General features: G+C 44.2%; 1 protein-coding gene across 2 annotated transcripts in view; it reads right to left on the bottom strand.

The window, feature by feature from the left end:
• RBM25 (RNA binding motif protein 25) overlaps positions 1–16700 on the bottom strand; it is a 40175-nt gene extending 23475 nt beyond the window's left edge. For both annotated transcript variants that reach the window (XM_084629900.1, XM_084629901.1), the window contains exons 1-4: positions 16507–16700; positions 8488–8608; positions 1996–2045; positions 276–446 (exon numbers count right to left, since the gene is read on the bottom strand). In XM_084629900.1, coding sequence (XP_084486026.1) covers positions 276–446; positions 1996–2045; positions 8488–8593 — 327 coding nt within the window. In that variant the 5' untranslated portion in view covers positions 8594–8608; positions 16507–16700. The remainder of the gene's footprint in view (positions 1–275; positions 447–1995; positions 2046–8487; positions 8609–16506) is intronic.
• Between the last annotated feature and the right edge of the window lie 1101 nt (positions 16701–17801).

Raw genomic sequence — 17801 nt, 5'->3', positions numbered from 1 at the left:
ACATAAGCAAATGTACCATTCTGAGAAAGAATCAAAACAGTAAGGGTTAATTTTGCTAAAACTCTTCTGTATTCCTATTTGGAACTAGCTAAAAGAAAGCGATTCTGGTCAAACTGATTGTTTGCTTTAAACACAAGTCTAATGAACATGTCATTACTGCACCATTACAACTTCACCGCTTGTGAATTAATCCCACCACATTTACAGTGATGACAGAATATTTACATTACACACCAGCTGAGGACGAAGTCTAACAAACCAATCACTACACTTACAGCTAGGAGCTGTCTTATAAGCATATCTGATGCCTTCTCAGAAATGTTGCCCACAAAGACAGTGGTAGTGGGACCGCTGTTTTCATCATTTTCTTTATTCTTTAGGCCCGGGTGCTCTTTTCTGGCTCCCAAGTGCTTTCCAACCATGGACACTGTGGTAGGAACTAAGACCTATGGAGGAAAAACAAGATGTCTGTATCTATTTTATAACCTACCAGAAAATGGTTTAGAGTCTTAAAACAAGGAAGAGTTGGAGATATAAAAGGTGTTTCACTACTAAGTTTCCAGCATAGCATGGTAATTGCAAGCCAATACAGCAGGACAGTAGTTTTAAGATTCTACACAGAATATAACAGATATTGCCTATTAGATTCAAAAGTATGAAATTGTTATTTTAAAATCATTGCTGGAAATGCAAGGCAGAATGAGGTACATTTGTGCAAATAAATCACTTTTGGATAAGATGTTATGAGTCATCTTTAGCTCAGTACCTGCTCCAAAAATGAACAATGAGCCTGCCATCCTTTGATATATTGGTACACCTTAACATCTTATGAGAAACCGATTCTTAACAGTTATAACTGTAAATAGAAGATTAATTCTGGCTCAAAAACACACTCATAGCATCAAGTACCATGTTCTAATACTTCCAGATTTTACACAGAAACCAATGTTTTACTTTATCAATCCACACCCCTCCTCTACGATAGCCTCTTTTCTTGAATGTGAAGAAGAAATGGTTTTGGAACTGGAGAATATGTAGTTAGGTATGGGGCATTCATGTGTGTGCACATCTTCCAGTCATGTTATAAAGAGGGGTTTAAAAAAAGAAAATTCATTGTGTACATGTGCTCATTTCCTCCTCATCAATTCTTTAAGGCCAGGGGCAGAACCTTATTTCTTCCAGGATACTGAATAATGCATTTGTTCTAGCATCTTACTGCTATAAAATACATAATTTAGCATGAGTATATTCCTCTTAGAGACATTAGGTTTTGGACTGATTTCTTCAGTAGATTCCACTTTTGCAAGATTTTAGAAACAGCAGTCCCATTAGTTTAGATGGAAAAACAGCTAGGAAATGGCTTTAATACCTAGAATGAACCCAGATTTTATAGTCAGAAAACAACTCTACCTGCCAGTAGGGATCCATGTGTATAGATAAAACCACTAAAAGCTGTTTTTCCCTCAAGGTTTCCCTAAGTCCTGAGCATCTTTCCCCTCCCACAGCATTGTAGCCAAAAAGGACTTGTCAGAACTTCCTCAGTAGCTTGTCAGCACTGACTCTTCTGGTCAGTTTTGGTGAGTGCATCCCCCAACACTGCTTCTATATGGGCTACGGAATACCTCATGGCACCCAGCAGGCCTATTGATCTGGTAAGCAAGAGACGAGCCAGCCAACCCTGGTGTTTTGCACGGCAGTGCAGAGTATTATCATGAGGCCATCTCTAAATTATTTCATTTGAGATATAAATAAAAGTTGAACTTTCTATTTTCAAACAATAGCTGTTTCAATTTCTTGCAGTTAGCAATTCCAGATATGTCCTTTTAAAACCTTGCCCAAGTCAGAGTTTAATATATGAGTCTAACATTTAACACCAAGCTTTTCCTTTCATGGTTGTGAATGTTAATGAATTGGGGGCAAATTACATAGAGTAGTTTCAATCAATAAAGCATGTTTTGTGCACATTACTTTGCCTCTACTCCCAGTACTACTTACCGTTGGAGCAGGAGCCATAATGCCCATTGGTACAGGAATCATGGGGGTCCCTGAGGGAGACAGAGAGAATATATCAATGTTACCCACAAACACTCTAGAATAACAAAAACAGAATACACCTGAGCCAATCACGTATCATCGTATGCAAGGAAAAAGTAGCAAGTAACACTGATATGCTACTGTGCAGACATGCCTGCAAATCAGAGAACAAATTCAGAGCAAATATGAAGTTCACAATGCATAGAATGGACTGTGCTCACTGTATGGATAGCCAGTCAACATTTTCCTATTGTTTCTGTTTATTCAGATCATACCATGGAACAACATGTATACTGCACAACATCCAAATCTTGCACTGAAAACAGAATTTATTTCCTCCTGGTCATCTCTGATATTCTTTGTCATATCTTAGTTCTTTAAAAACATTAATGAATTTATGTTCACAATACCCCTGAACCACAAGACCATTCTCTCTCTTCATGAAGTTCCCTGGCTCATTCACTACACTTTCCAACCTCTCCAACAAACGAGGCCTTATAGACAACAGCCTCATTCTCCAGGCAGGGGGTCCGGGGGGGGAGAGGGAGGGAGTATGTGGTCATATAATTAAAGACAGTATCATAATGCATATGTACAAGAGGGCCAAATTAGGGTTGCATGGGCAACTTTAATTCAAGCATTTCCTAATTTGTGAGAGCTTGAGTTTGCAACCTTGATGTTCTTTTAACGTAGTACATTACATAAGAAACCTTCAGTTTTTTAAAAACAAAAACTGAAAAACACAAAAACCAGTTAATCAGGTGAAACTATATGGATGCTTCTCTCCTCCTTCCTCGCCACCCCAAAAATGGGTCACTGGGAACTTTAAACCCGCAGCACCCCACTATTACCTGACCTAATGGAGTAACTGTAAGCAAAAGGTTGTTATCTCCAATGGCAGGTCCACAGAGAAGAAGGGTGGAGACACTTGGCCAGTGAGTGCTAATCGCTAGACAGCAAAGAAGTATTAAGACTCCAGAACAAAGGATTCAGAATTCAGGTTCTGTAGGGGACTGTTCTCTAGTGGTTACAGATCCAAGTTCTGCCCATCCTACCCACTCACTCATTTCCCAGATACACTCCCCTCCTCCTCTTGTCCTCATATCTTTCTCTTCTTCCTGCTTGCATTTTTGTACCCCCCTGCTCCTGTCCCTTTCTTCCCTTCCCAGTTCCTGCTCCATTTCCTCATCTGCTGCTATTTTCCTCCACCCACATTCCATGCCCCTCACCCTCAAATCCTCCCCACCCCCAACCAAATCCTGCTCCTAACCTCCCCCCCCAACTGCCCTGCATCTCCTCCCCCACACCCACTCCCATTCAGGTCAGGCGGCTTCCTCCTCCAAACTGCCTGGGCATCAGCAGAGGGAGCACAGAGAGGACAAGAGAGAAAGTCTGCTCGCTCTCAGATATAGTGCCTGGCACCACAATTGCCCCCTGCAGCCACAAAGACCAATTGCATGAAAAGTCTCTCTCAACATTTGAAGCCCTGGGATGGACCATGCACAGTCTACTCCTGGGGAAATTCTGTGCCCCCAGAATTAAAAATTATGTGCACAATATTTTAAAATTCTGCATATTTTATTTGTTAAAAACAATATAATCACACCACTTTCATTTATTTTGGTAATTTATTTTAGAATCTCTCTCAGTAAGTACGTCCGCAACAATACAGACAACAAAAAAGATTCAGAAAGAGTTTTGACAAAGATTCCATACTAGGCATATTAGCACATCTATATGGTGTCACAAAGTGAATAGTAATACTAATATTTCCATGTATATCAAGCACAGAAGACTTTAAGGGTACGTCTACATAGCAAAAAACAAACAAACAAACCACACACACACGGCTGGTCGGTGCCAGCTGACTCTGGCATATGGGGTTCAGGCTGTGGGGCTGTTTCAATACTGTGCAGACTTCCAGGCCCAGGCTGGAGCTGAGCTTTGGGACCCTTCAACCCTGCAGGGTCCTAGAGCCTGGTTCCAGCCCCAGTCTGGAAGTCTACACAGTGATGAAATAGCCCCACAACCAAAGCTCTGCAAGCCCTGCTTGTGCCAGCCAATTCAGCCACAGGTTTTTCTTTGCTGTGTAAACATATCAAAAGGGCAGTACATCCTTAGGAGTAAAGTTAGACCGTGATTTGGCACAGCACTTAAATATGTGCATAAAGTTCAGCACCTGAGTTTCCCCAATTAAACTAGTGTTTTGCCAGATTGGGGCCTTCGTGAATGGCATGGCTAAGTAGTATTCAGCAAGTCACGTACAGTCACTGGTATGTACAGTCACTGGTCTAGAACTGAAATTGTTGAAGATAATAAGTTAGAAGGGCAATGGAAGTGGAAGATTCAGGACGGCAGTGGGGAGCGCAGGCCACTGGCTGCACGGAGGTGGAGGATCACCCTGAAGCCTCCCCCTCCCCTAGACACAGACCTGACCCTGACACAGCACAAGAGTCGGGCCTGCTCCACCCTAAGGCCTTTTCTCTCCCCAGCTCCAGGCACTCTGCAATAGCGAGCAAGAGGAACAGAATCTTGCACGCACCCCCAGCCCTGCTACCCAATCCAGGTGTGGGGCAAGCAGGCTCAGCCCAATCCAGCTGTGTGGTGATAGGGTTGTGTGTGGGGCAATCTGGATGCCAGCAGCTTGGTTGGGGGTCTGGAGGATTTCAATGCATGAGGCTTGCTGGGGGGTGCTGAGTGCAGTGGGAATGGGACTCTGCAGGTGGGGATCCAGGTGAAGGTGCTGGGGCTCAGCAATAGAAGGGGAAGCCTAGGTACTGGGGGAGTGGGGGTCCAGGTGCAGCTCATTGGGGCTCAGTGGGGTGGGGGTCTGGGTGCAAGGGGATTAGCGGAGTGATCCAGGTGCAGGGAGGGTGGGGCTTGGCAGGGGGTCTGGGTGTATAGGGGGCAGCTCCCCACACAGTGAACCCTCCCTCCACAGCTGGGGAGCGATGGGGACAGGAAGTGGGAGTGCTGAGCTTCCTGCAGCTGGGGGAGGTTCCTAGGGATGGGTCTGACCCAGCCACTGGAGCAGCACATACAGGGGAAGAGATGGCAATTTGTATCTCCCCAGGCTGCTCCCCATGCCCAAACCAGACGTGCCTACTTGGAACTGCTGCCCAGGATGGGCGCATGCATCAATTATTCTTCAAGGAAAGAGTAAAATCTGCAGGGGACATTAATTCTGCACTTGCACAGAATTCCCTCAGGAGTAGCAGTCTGGTCAACTCAAAGGAGTTGTCTGTGTATGGAGTATACCCAACGCTGATAATCAAGACAATTTAGCTGCTAAACTAAGAAATCTATACTGAGCATACAGAAACTGTAATTTTTCAGATGCTTATAACTTGGTCATATTTAGGTGAATTTTCATAGGTAGAGCAAAAATTCACATTCCTGACACCATGACGAGACACACACACCCCCTTGCCAAAATTTCACCCCATGTCCCATTGTAAAGTACGAAGGTGCTAGCGCTTGTCATTGAATCAGTTGTAAGATTTTTTTTAAATGCACAAAATAACCTTTTCCCCCCAATCTTGTTTCCAGAAACCACCAAACTGTTTTAGCTGAAACTCTCCAAAAAAAAAAAATTCACCCAGAGGTAGACACTCGGCATAGGAAATTTCAGCCCAAACAGTTAAAGTCTGGCAAAACAACTGAAAACAAGGTCTTGTACAGAAAAGTATATGGCAATCTTAACTACAAGTGTCACTATTTGCCTGTAGTATTAGTCACAGAAGAGTAGAGAAGTGAGAAACCAGTGCCCCCTCTTTAGGGAAATAGGTGTTATCCCCACAGACTAGTACATTAGCGATGCAGATCATGCTTTCCAGTTGCAAGAAAGACTATGATATTTTCAAAATCCTTCTCTCTTCCTGTTTATACCCCATATGGATTCCTAGTACTGAAACAGTTAATTTGTTTTGTATAAGGTCAGACTTTGCAAGAGGAAAGTTCTTCTTCCTCTTACGTGGTAATAAGGAAACCTTCAAATAACAGAAACTTACATGTATCAAGCATATACACCAAACACTTTAGAATAGATTCTTTAAAATGCCATTGGGAAAGAAGAGAGATGGTACTCAGGTAATACTACAAAAAAATATAGGCTTTATAAAGTCTTGCAATAGCACGGAAACATGTATACACACTCAGGACATAGTAATGGCAAACAGGGTTACAGTTTTAAATTTCACTACAAAGTTTTCAGTGGCAGAACATGTCTATTTAATCAAAGAAGTGCAGCTTTAGCAGAAAAAAGATAATAGCCTGTTGATCTCAAAAACTTCTATTTAAGTTTTAAATAACGTAATGCAAGAAGAGATTGGTGGGCTTGTGTGTGGTGGGGGAGAGGAGATGAATGTTTTTATATTCTACAAACCATTCCAGAATTACCCACTAGGACAAAACTGTGTTAACATTTATAGCCATATATGCAGTAGTTCAGTCACACGGCTTCTGAAAATATTTTACTCTACAAGACACCAGTGGATAACCCATACAGCCACACACAGGGTCAGCAAGGTATTTTCTGTAGCCCATATGCTGTGCAGCATTTTGCAGCAGTTTACTTAACTGCAACATAATACAACAGCTGCTCTCACCCTTCTCTCCTGCTCCACTAGCCTCCAACTACTCCCTGCTCCCAGCTACAGTGCAGAAAGAAGAATGTGCTGTTAGCCTGAAAAAGTAAAGCTTCTGTCTCTAGACTGAGACTAGCCTGTGCACTGGGAATGCAAAGAAAGAATGAGCGATCAATATAAGAGAAACTAGAATGACAGCCCAATGATTAAGCACTAGGAGCAGAGGAAGAAGAGACACTGGAAGGGGAGTAGAATGGAAACAGAGGGAGAAATTTGAAAATGGAAGAAGGGGGACCGGGAAGTACAATATGTATAAGGAAACAACAATAGAAAATCAGAAGAAAAGGAATGAGAGAGAAATTTTAATGTTACAACAGACAGGTTTAGCAGAGGATTTTAACTTGCTTTTTGCATTAAACGTGCTTATGAGAGTCCAGTCAAAGCAAGTCCTCCTCCTCTCCCCCCCCCCAACAAAAAACAGGTCTAAAAATTAGGCATCATGAGGTACTAATAGGTGTGTCTTCACCATGTAACAATGCCAGAAAGGGCACATACATTCCCATATGAAGCAGTATTGGGATAGTTATCCGTATGGCCTGCTGACATCCTGTTAAAATACAGAACAGGATATTTAAGTTGTATCTCTTGGAGGAGAAACATGGTCCACAGAGTTCTGTTTTATTTTAGGCAATTATATATGTTCTTAGAAAGTTATTCCAAACCAAAATGTGCAGCAAGTAATATCTTCAATCCCAGGGATCCACCTTGTTCCTTATGAAATCTCAGAACACTCCCCATGCCTCCAGAACATTTTGCTTGCTTAGAAAGTTAGAGACAGAAATAAACTCAGAGCTCCCAAGCTTCAATACAGAGAACAACAACTTCTTCTATGTTAGGGGATCTCATGGTCCCAAAAGTTGCCAACCTTGATAGGAAATATTTAGATTTGATAACAAGAATTAAAATAAAACCTGTATTTGTAAATTGGACTAGATTGTAAACTCCTTAAACTATAAGCCATGTCTTCACACAGTGCTTAGCATAAAAGAGCCCCATCTTGACTGGGGCCTCTTAGTATTACAGGCAGTCCTCGACTTTACGACGTTTAACTTACAACAAACGGCACTTACGACATTTCTGAATTGACACCCTGATTCGATTTACGACAATTGGTTTTGACTTTAAGACGCTTGGTCCTGCAATGGAGTGTATTGTGGTTCTGAGTTATGGCGTTTCGACTTACAACACAATTTTCAGGAACCAATTGTGTCGTAAGTTTGAGGACTGCCTGTACTGTAATATAAACAACAAGGAAGGGTCCTCAGTGTGCAAATGAAACCATGGCCAAGGGACTGCTAATGGACTCTGTAGCCCTTCACCTATGGGTTCAAATTGAAAACAGGCTAGCAGCTACCAAAAGTTGCTGCTATATTTTCCTAGCACACATTCCCAGGGTATCCAAGTACCTTCCATGGTGTTTGGGTTACCATCCCCAAAGGCTGTTACAGTAGCCTATTTGAAAAATGTTGAAAGCTGCAGTCCATTGCCAAATAGGTAGGTGTCATAAAACCCATCACCACAAACAAATGACGTTAGGAGCCAATCTCAATGGAGAGGATGAGGAATAATTAGACACAGAAACTGAGCTATTCTCACTCTAGAAGCTTTAATTTCTGTTCAGAGAAACATTGGGCATACCAGCGGGAAGCTTACTCATATTGTACATCTCTATGGATAAATAGGGTCTTCAACCTTAAAATACATGTATGCAATTGCATAAGTGCAAGAGTGAATACAAAACGTTTAAAATTTAGTACAGGAAAAATTACTTAGTTCCGTAGTAGTTCTACTTGCTAACATCACTTACCAGGAGGTACAGGTGGAGGAAAACCAGGAAATTGTGGAGGTGGAATCCCAGGTGGAAGTGTTGGGATTCCCATAGGAGGGCGATTCAAGTGAGGTGGAAAAGACATTCTTGCAGCAGCAATCTGGGGTGGGGGGGGGAGAAAAAAAAGATAGCCTCAAAACATCTATTCAAAGTGGAGTGAACTGACAATCACCATACTAACTCTGATTTTCGTCCTTCTAGGGACTGCCTGTTGAAATGCAAACTTTAGTTCATGTTTCCTTTCCCCAATTAAGCAATAACAAAGCAGTAGTGGAAGACTTATTTTCTAATAGTGCTATTATTAAACATGAAAGTCTTGCCTTTTAGGATGGACTGATGCAAGAGATTAAGCTAATTCTTTATGCTAAACATTTCACAAAGAACTGTTCGTAGATAACGAGCTCAGAGAAAATACAATATGCCCACAGGAGATACTTTTCCAATATCTAAAATCAGAAATAAATTCAGAATAAAGTTTTGCAATACGCCAACTAGCTCTCCTGCACAGATGAAGTAGTAATGTATTAGATGTTTGTGAATCAAGTTACCAAGGGTCAGAATTAGCTAAAAGCAATATCTATTAATGGGACAAACACAAGGAAAATTTCTAACTTCAAACACAGAGTTGATAAGCATGCAGAGGGTTCTCCAGTCTATTTTTAACTTGCCAGTTCCCATGTCTGTTGGTTCAACTTGGCTGGTAGCTGATGAGCTGAAGAGTCAGCATGCTACCTACCCATAATAAAGAACATTCTAAAATGCACTCACTATCTATATATACACTTACAAGAGACCATTTACAATTTGAAAAGTGCACACAGCTCCTACCAGAACAGAAGGGAGGCATATACTCTTAGTTTCAGCACCATCATAGCAATTATATTCACAACTATCTAAAAAGTAATCTAGCTTGTTATTCAAATATCTGGTCTTTACAGACGAAACTGGTGTTAAAAAAAAACAAACCAAAAAAACCCATATGCTCATCAGCCTTACTCGAGCAGATAACATGCACATACAGTCTCATACATTAATGCATCGGTAACTATTACCATGCAGATATCCTACCGTGAGCTTATATTCTTAAGTAAATGGGGTACCACTAAGTCAGAATGCCAGACTCAGCCACTATCCCTGAATCAACAGGGTTCCAATCCCTGCTGGAGGTGTTTTTTGTCCAGTTTTAAAAATGGGTTTCATTTAGCAAGAGCTGGTTAGAGAGCGATAATTTGGGGAGGGAAGGTGCACCCCAAGTGCAGGAGCCAGAATGAGCAGGAAATAGGTCTGCATGTGGATGGTGCAAGAGCTAGACAGATGAGGAACAAAAACATTATCTATACCCCACTCGTGCTGGAGCAGGGAGGAGCAAGAAACGAGAGCCACTGGGCCTAGGAGTACTATACCTTCCATACATTGGAGCAAGCAGGAAACATGGTAGTGCTGTGATGTCAGCACTAAAAGCTAATACCACTATCCTACCATGATAACAGATAAAGAGAGACCTCGGAGTCTAGAGGAAGGAGTTACATGTGATTTTAGAATTCAGAACCAAGATTATTTTCAGAGTCTGGGAGAACTATGGAAATAAGCAGGCATGTACACCAGGGGCAGTGAGTCCAAGCATATTTGGTGGTGTTACTCCTGAGCTCACATCAAATATACCTCTAAGTAGGAGCAGAAAAAGCAGCTATTTTTTAAAGTTCAGTTCCTACTATTTAAAATGGAGCAATATGCAAGTTTAGCTTTTTTTTTTTTTTAAGTTAGCCAATTAACAAAAGATTAAAGTAGAGACAATGTCCCTTTAACTGGCCCAAGGGCATCCAGCTCTTCCCACCAAAAGTAAAGGTAAAATGTATCTGATACAAGGCCTGAGGTGGAGGAGTAAACCAGGTAGCAAACAGAAGACTTCTCACATTTATGAGATCTAAGCTATACTTACATCACACAAAATAGACAAACTTTTCTACTGTTCAATATTTTTTAGCATGCCTCTCCTTTCTATGGCTCTCTTTTTGCTGTCCCTTTCACCATTAAGCTTTGAGAATCAAAAATCTACTGCCACACACAAGACAGTTTAAAGTAGCTGAAATACTAACATCTACAACTTTTGGGGTGGGAGAACGAGGAGATTCCCTTCTCCACCTAGGTATTTCTGTTGTGTACTTTCCTAACCAAAAGTCAAATGCACCCTGCCAAGCAATCACTCCCCAGAGTCCCAGGAAAGGAGAGATCTGAACAAAGGGACTCCTCCAAATGTGGATACATAAAGACAGTTTTGGGGAAGAATGGCAGGAAAGAACTATTGGACCCAGACTTGTTCCAAATGAGCTGGAGGCTCATATGTCCATATAGGCTAAGGTTTGTTTTTGATCAAAATCAAAGCAAAACCTAGCATTCAGTGGAATAACCTTTAGCCCTCAAGATGAATAAAAAAAAGAGTTGGTACAGAACAGACAGGGTTTACAACCTTTCACGTCTAGGCCTACAGTGAATAAAATGTGTTGCTATGTACACAGCTTGAAAAATTCACCAATTTAAACTTGTTTAAAAAAGGAACAAGTTTCTAGCCCTTGAAAAGATCTTACTAATGTGAATCAATTCAATGATATAGTCCTGAGTGAGTAGAGAGAGCTTCAGTACCTCTGCTATCCATAGCTTTCACATGCAACAGCAAAATTAAGTTAAAAGGAATAGGATATGTTTTTCTGCTGCTGTGTAAAATTCTCTTGGAAGAGTGAAACTGACAAAGATGTCAGTTTCATTCTCCAGCTGTTAAGGAGAGCTGAGCAGCAGTAGATACAGATATTGAAGCTATTCTCTGTGAAGGGAAGGTAGGGGAGAGACACCTTGTAGAAGCCAGGAGGTTGTTTTGGGTTTGTTTGTTTGTTTTGGGGGGGGGGGGGGGGAGAGGCAGGAACTAGAAAGAAGAAGGAATTGATTAGCAGGATTTCTCCAATGACAATTAGTAAACTCATAGATAAGGGAGAGAAGAGGGCATGTGCTCCTTCTCCCTTCCATCAGTCAGAAGGGCCTTGGTGGTTCAAGCTAATTGCCAGGGTTGCCAACCCTCCTGGTTTCGCCGGGAGTCTCCTGGAATTACGCCCTATCTCCCGGAAGCTACTGAAGCCAAACTGGGAGATTTTAGGCACTGAAAGTCTGGCGGTGCAGTGGGGCTAAAGCAGACTCCCTGCCTGCCCTAGCTTCACGCCGCTTCCAAAAGTGGCTGGCACATCCCTGCAGCTCCTGGGCAGTTCTCCACGCGCTGCCCCTGCCCCGAGCACCAACTCCGCAGCTCCCATTGGCAGGAAACTGCAGCCAATGGGAGCTGTGGGGGTGGTGCTTGTGGGCACAGGAAGAGCCCCCAGCTTCCCCCAGGGGACGCAGAGACATGCCAGCCACTTCTGGGAGTAGCAGAGGACCAGGATAGGCAGGGAGTGTGCCTTAGCCCCGCTGCACCACCAACCGGGAGCCACCCAAGGTAAGCGCCTCTGGGCCAGAGCCTGCACTCCATACCCCCTCCTGCATCCACCCCCTACCCCAGCCTGGAGCCCAATCCTTCACCGAAACGCCCTCCCAGAGCTTGCACCCTGCACTCCTTCCTGCACCCCACACCCTGCCCCAGGCTCAGTCAAGAGCCCCCTCCCACACTTCAAACCCCTCAGCCCCAGCCCAGATCCCACCCCCCACTCTAACTGCCTACCCCAGCCCAGTGAGAGTGAGTGAGGGTTGGGGAGAGCAAGCGATGGAGGGAGGGGGGGGATGGTGTGAGTGGGGTGGGGCCTTAGGGAAGGGGCGGGGCATGGGGGAAGGGGTATTTGGGTTTGTGTGATTAGACAATTGGCAACCCTATTGGTCACCCACAAACCAAAGGCTAATACAGAAAGGTATGAGCATCCAAGCACAGTCCAGAGAGAACACCCTAGTAGGCATCCTGGCAGCTGGGGTATGGAGCTTCTCACTAGGTGCTACCCTTTCATACTGGCCAACAATTAGTAGGGTTAGCTTTCTAGATCTGATAAATTTTTCAAGCTCTGTCCACTCAATAGGTATATGGTAAACTTCAGATTTCTCCAGAGTGTTAAGAAAATGTGTGAAGTAATCACTTAAATGATATAGATATATTTTCACAAGTGAGAAGAGTTTACAAGTGTATATTATAGTTCTTGTTTTTATATTACCTTACGCAAAGTTACAGATGGCTTTCACTAATGCATTAACATAGTAGGACTTTAAATGAAACTGAGCCTACACAAAATGTGTCAGTGATTAGAGTTCAACACCTGGAGAATAGGTATCTAAAACACACAAGTCACCATCACAAGTGATGTCATTCCAAATACTGAAAAAACATGGAGTCTGTACTACTGTCTCATTATGAAGCACTTCCACTGCATCACACTTCCGGCATATTAGCAAGAAAGCGTGGAAAGCTTGCACTGCTGATGCCATGTTCACATTCTGTGGCTAAAGAAACTAAAATTTCAATTACTCAGAGTACTTCTAAACTTTAAATATATAGAATATATTTTTAATAATGGTGGGTGAACAGACAGGGCTGTAAGTAGATCACGAATTTCTCATTACTAGAATCAGTAATGTAATTAAAACAATCAAGGACATCTTTAATTTTTTATTAAATTGGCAACTAAGCCTCCTTGCAGAAATAACATCTTGATGACAATAACTTTGGACCCTATTAGCATTAGCCCCCAGAATAATTTTCCATTTGTTTTAATATTGGTCTTTTCAAAACCTGGTTGAGCAAAATGTGTAATTTCCTTTCCAAAGGTAACTAAAAGGTTGTTTTAAAAACCTATAAAAAACAGCATTCAGAAGTCTGTATTCCTCATGCAACAGTTAATTACAACACTGTTAAACTGAGGCTGCACTACACAAGGTGTTAGTAATATCAATTGTAGCACAGGAATTACAGAACCTTCAACTCTTGCGAGCTGTGTGAATAAGTGCTTAATTTTTTAAAATATATATTTGAAGGTAAAGATACATATTATGTTATCATAGTAGCGATGCTATGGTCAAGGCTCTTCTGACTATTTCCATTTTAACTCTGATTTTACCTCACCTCCAAAATTCCTCCAATACTGTCCTTTTGCATTTCAAAGTCTGTATATTTAGTCTACAGTAAGGAGATATTTTTGCCAAAACATGAGGCAAACAAGAAAACAGTTTCTGAAATAAGGGAATGCTGTTGGTGCAATTCACTTTTGGAAAATTCTTCTATTACTGTTTGGTTAACCAATCCCCAAAACAGCTTTGTCTAGATTAGAAATTTAAGCTTGGTTTGTTCAAGTCTTAGGCAAAATCTGGTGCACATGCAGATATATTCCAATACTTATTTTAGTAGTGTTTTTTTGTCTGGAGTGGAATGCTTTATTGAAAGTCTAATTTTATATACAGCTGGTTGCAGAATTATGCTGGGTAGGCTTGTCAATTACATAATCAGAATTGCTCAAATTAAAAGGATGTTACAAATATTCTGCTGGTGATTTGAATACTATGTTACCTTGTATTTTGTTAAAAATGTGTAGTATTTTCACCACATCAGTGTTTTAAATACTTTCTAAAACAAGCAAAATTCCTAGGGTGAAAAACATTAGACAATTCTGACAGTACATGAGTCTTCAAAGGCTAGTCCTCCTAAGTAGTACCACACCAAAGAATGAATAAATGCCCATTTATATGTTGTCCTCAAATACTTTGTACATTTTTCATTTCACTTAACAGCACAGGTTTGCAAGAAAAATATCCAAAAAATTTCAGAACAGGATGACCTCTGGAAGAGGAAACAACTGAATAAGAAAATTGTTCCGGTCAGTATTGCCATTGAGTTCAATGTATGCAGAATCAGGGTCTAAATTAGGTCAATACAATCCTCATTATAGAATTTTAAGCTATTTTGAAGTAGAAAACAGCTAAAACTCCAGTTTGCCATCATTCTGAGGTTCTGTTATTGTATTCTTGGCACACTGGGATTTCGCTCAATACAGCTGCATAATTCAGGGGTGTGGATTTTTACCTTCTATGCATGCAAAGGCTGCCCAAGAGGCAGCACACTCTACCAAAATAGCAGACAGCCATTATCCTTCCCATTACTCTTCCCTGCATGCCCTGCCTCTCACTGCAACACACTTTACTATTTAGCCCCTGATTCTGTAACTTCTTGTGCCCACACAAAGCTCCACTGTCAATGTGGGGGCTGCCTGCACCTCAATCCTGAGAATGGGAAGAGGATTCCTCAGCAACATGATTAGATCTCCTGTGTGTGGCCAGGGCTATGGCATCCAATGAGCCTCCTTTCTCAGGAAATCTTTAGAGAGGAGCATGAAGAACCAGAAAACTGTTTGCAAAGCAACTACTGCGGGGGTGTCTGGCCCCATAAAAAGTGCAAAAGACTATGATTTGGGCTTCTCTCTCTCAAGGCCTGACTGGGCCTAGAACCTAAACTTCCACACTTATTGCACTGCACTACACTAGTGGTGGTGGCTTATCTCGGGGTGGGCAAACTTTTTGGCCCAAGGGCCACATCTGGATGGGGAAATTGCACGCAGGGCCATGAATGTAAGGCTGGGTCAGGGGACTGGCGGCTCAGGGCAGGGGTGCAGGATGAGGTGTGCAGTGCAGGAGGGGGCTCAAGGCAGGGGGTTGGGGTGCGGCAGGGGGTGCGGGCTCTGGGTGGCAGCAGCGTACAGCAGGGCTAAGGTAGGCTCCATATCTGCCCTGGCCCTGCGCTGCTCCTCTTCTGCACCACGTCCCTGCGACCCCTAGGGGAAGGGGGGAGCAGTAGGCTCCACACACTACCCTCACCTGTGGGTACCTCCCCCAAAGTTCCCATTGGCTACAATTCCCCGTTCCCAACCAATGGGAGCTGCAGGGGGCAGTGTCTGCAGGCAAGGGCAGCGCATTGAGCCCTCTGCCCCCTCTCCCCCAGGGGCCGCAGTGCCAGCAGCTTCCGGCGCAGCCACGGGGCTGGCAATCCCACGGGCCAGATCCGTAGCCCTGACAGGCCAGATGCGGCCTATGGGCCATAGTTTGCCCACCCCAGCTTATCTTCACCTCACAAAGTGATGAAGACAGAGAGCATGCATGTGTGGAGGAAGTTGTTAGAGACTCCTCATTTTTAACTAAAATGAAGGGAAGACTATTCCCCTCTAACAGAGAAAGCTTCCATCTCTTTCTCAGAGCTTGTGTAGACATATCTGGGGAAATGAGAGTTGTTTAAAAATATTCTTATCAACACTTTTAAAACACTTGACTCCCTAGAATCAGGTTGAAAGTTTTGTTAATCACAACCAACTAACATATTTTTGAATATAATTGTCCTTGTCCATATTTCACATTTCAAAAATCACATTTCACATCATGTTAGTTAAAATGTTCTCTTGCAATACATTTTACCAGTGTAGACATGATCAGAACGAATACAGTTTAAAAGCAAAATAGCTCGTCTTGCTCAATCCTAGTGGGATCCACAGCCAGCTAGTATGTTCTTAAACACCATGGGTTTTGGCCAAAGTAGGCGCTAAGTCGCCTTCACTGACACATGTAACTACCACCACTCACTCACCACTGGACCTACACAGGGGTAGGCAGTGTGGACGAAGAGGTGCCCCCCCCCCCATGGGGGGATGGCTACGCTCCGCGTTTCCAAGCTAGAGTATGGCAGGTGGCCCCCACCCCTCAGCGAAGGGACGTCCCCGCCTCCTCCGCTCATAGGGCAGAGACTCTCCGCTTGCTGGAGGAGGGGGAGGAGGAGGGGGAGGGGATGCACCAATATACACCCCAGGGCGCGACTCGCCCCCACCCCCGGCGCTGGGCAGCCCCCTCGTAGTCCTCGGTGGAGGGGGCGGGTTCTCCCAGGACGGGGAGCGGGTGGGGGGGGAATTCTCCCCGTCCCGCCGCCGGGGATTACGTCTCCTCCGCGGGCGGGTGGCTGGGCGCCGATGGCGGCTTCTCTCCCCACCTGCCCTCGGGACTCACCCTCCTTCCCTGAGGGGCAGGAGCCGCGTCCGGGGCACCGCCTCAGCCTCTCCCGCACACGTCAGCCGGGGATGGGGAAGGCCTGTCCCGCTCGCCGCCTCCGCCGGGCTTGGAGGCCTCTAGGCCGCGAACACACCGCACAGAACCAGGCGCGCCGCCGTGCTGTGCTGGGTGTCACGTGAGCCGCCCCTTCCGCCAGCGTCCCGGCCTGCACCGCGCCGCCCGATCATAGAGGCAGCCTGGGAGTTCTGATTGAAAGTCCGCACTATACGCACAGAGACACAAAGCGCGTCTTACCATAGAGTGGTGATGTCTAGAAGGGCGTAGGGAGAAAAGGGGTGTACGGCGCCATCTTTGCTGGGGGCAACCAGGAGCGGTAACCACTTGATTGACCCTTACTAGAGTCGCCATCTTGAGGTCAAGTGGCCGAGGCTGCTGGCGTCTCACCAGCCTAACACAAAAGCTTCACGGGGTAGGCATCCCCCTCCCCCCCCCCGAGCCATCGCGGCTCAGTGCAGCCGCACCCCATCCTCAGCCCTGGCATCGCCCCATTGCCCTCAAGGCCATGAGCCGCCCAGGACACACTGGTGTAACTCACAGTAGCTACTGTTGGTGGGGGCACACAGGGCGACCTGGGTGCCTGTCGCTGGCTTCCCTTGCCCGCAGCGAAAGCGCGTTAAATGACATTTAAAAATACAGAAGGCTGCCCCTTCCCCAGACTACTCTCCCCTCTAGGCAATTACTGTGGTTACCAGGAAGATACCAGGAAATTGCCAGTGGAAAGAGGAAGTCGCTGTGAGCGTGAAGGGGAGGAAAGAGATTGTCTTGTGTAGACCATTAAAAGCTGGGCCACAGTAAGCGTAAGTTTGAGACTTTGTTTTACACAATAATTCAGCTCATGTCACATATATCAGAAAAGGCACAAGCTACCTCACTATTTCTTTTTTAAGCTTTCCATGGATTATAGACACAGTACATAAAGATAAGTCTTTGCAGGATCAGGGCCTAAAGATGGATGCATTGGTGGTTTAGTAGTGAGCCTAGCTGCTTTCTAAGGAGTTGACTCGGGTTTGATTCCTGGATCCCAATAAGGCAAGGAGGCATTTTCTAACAAATACCTACAGTAGTGTAACTGGTGGGGGGGGGGGGGAGTACTCCTGGGGCTGTGAGTTCAAGCCTCACTCAAAGCTTTGGTTTAGGTTGGACATTAGGAAAAACTTCCTAACTGTCAGAGTGGTTAAGCACTGGAATAAATTGTCTAGGGAGGTTGTGGAATCTCCATCACTGTGGACTTT

Source organism: Lepidochelys olivacea (assembly GCF_965140295.1).
Source record: "Lepidochelys olivacea isolate rLepOli2 genome assembly, chromosome: 6".
Lineage (NCBI taxonomy): Eukaryota > Metazoa > Chordata > Testudines > Cheloniidae > Lepidochelys > Lepidochelys olivacea.
The sequence above is the reverse complement of the archived record's forward strand: the minus strand, read 5'-3'. Positions and strand labels throughout refer to the sequence as shown.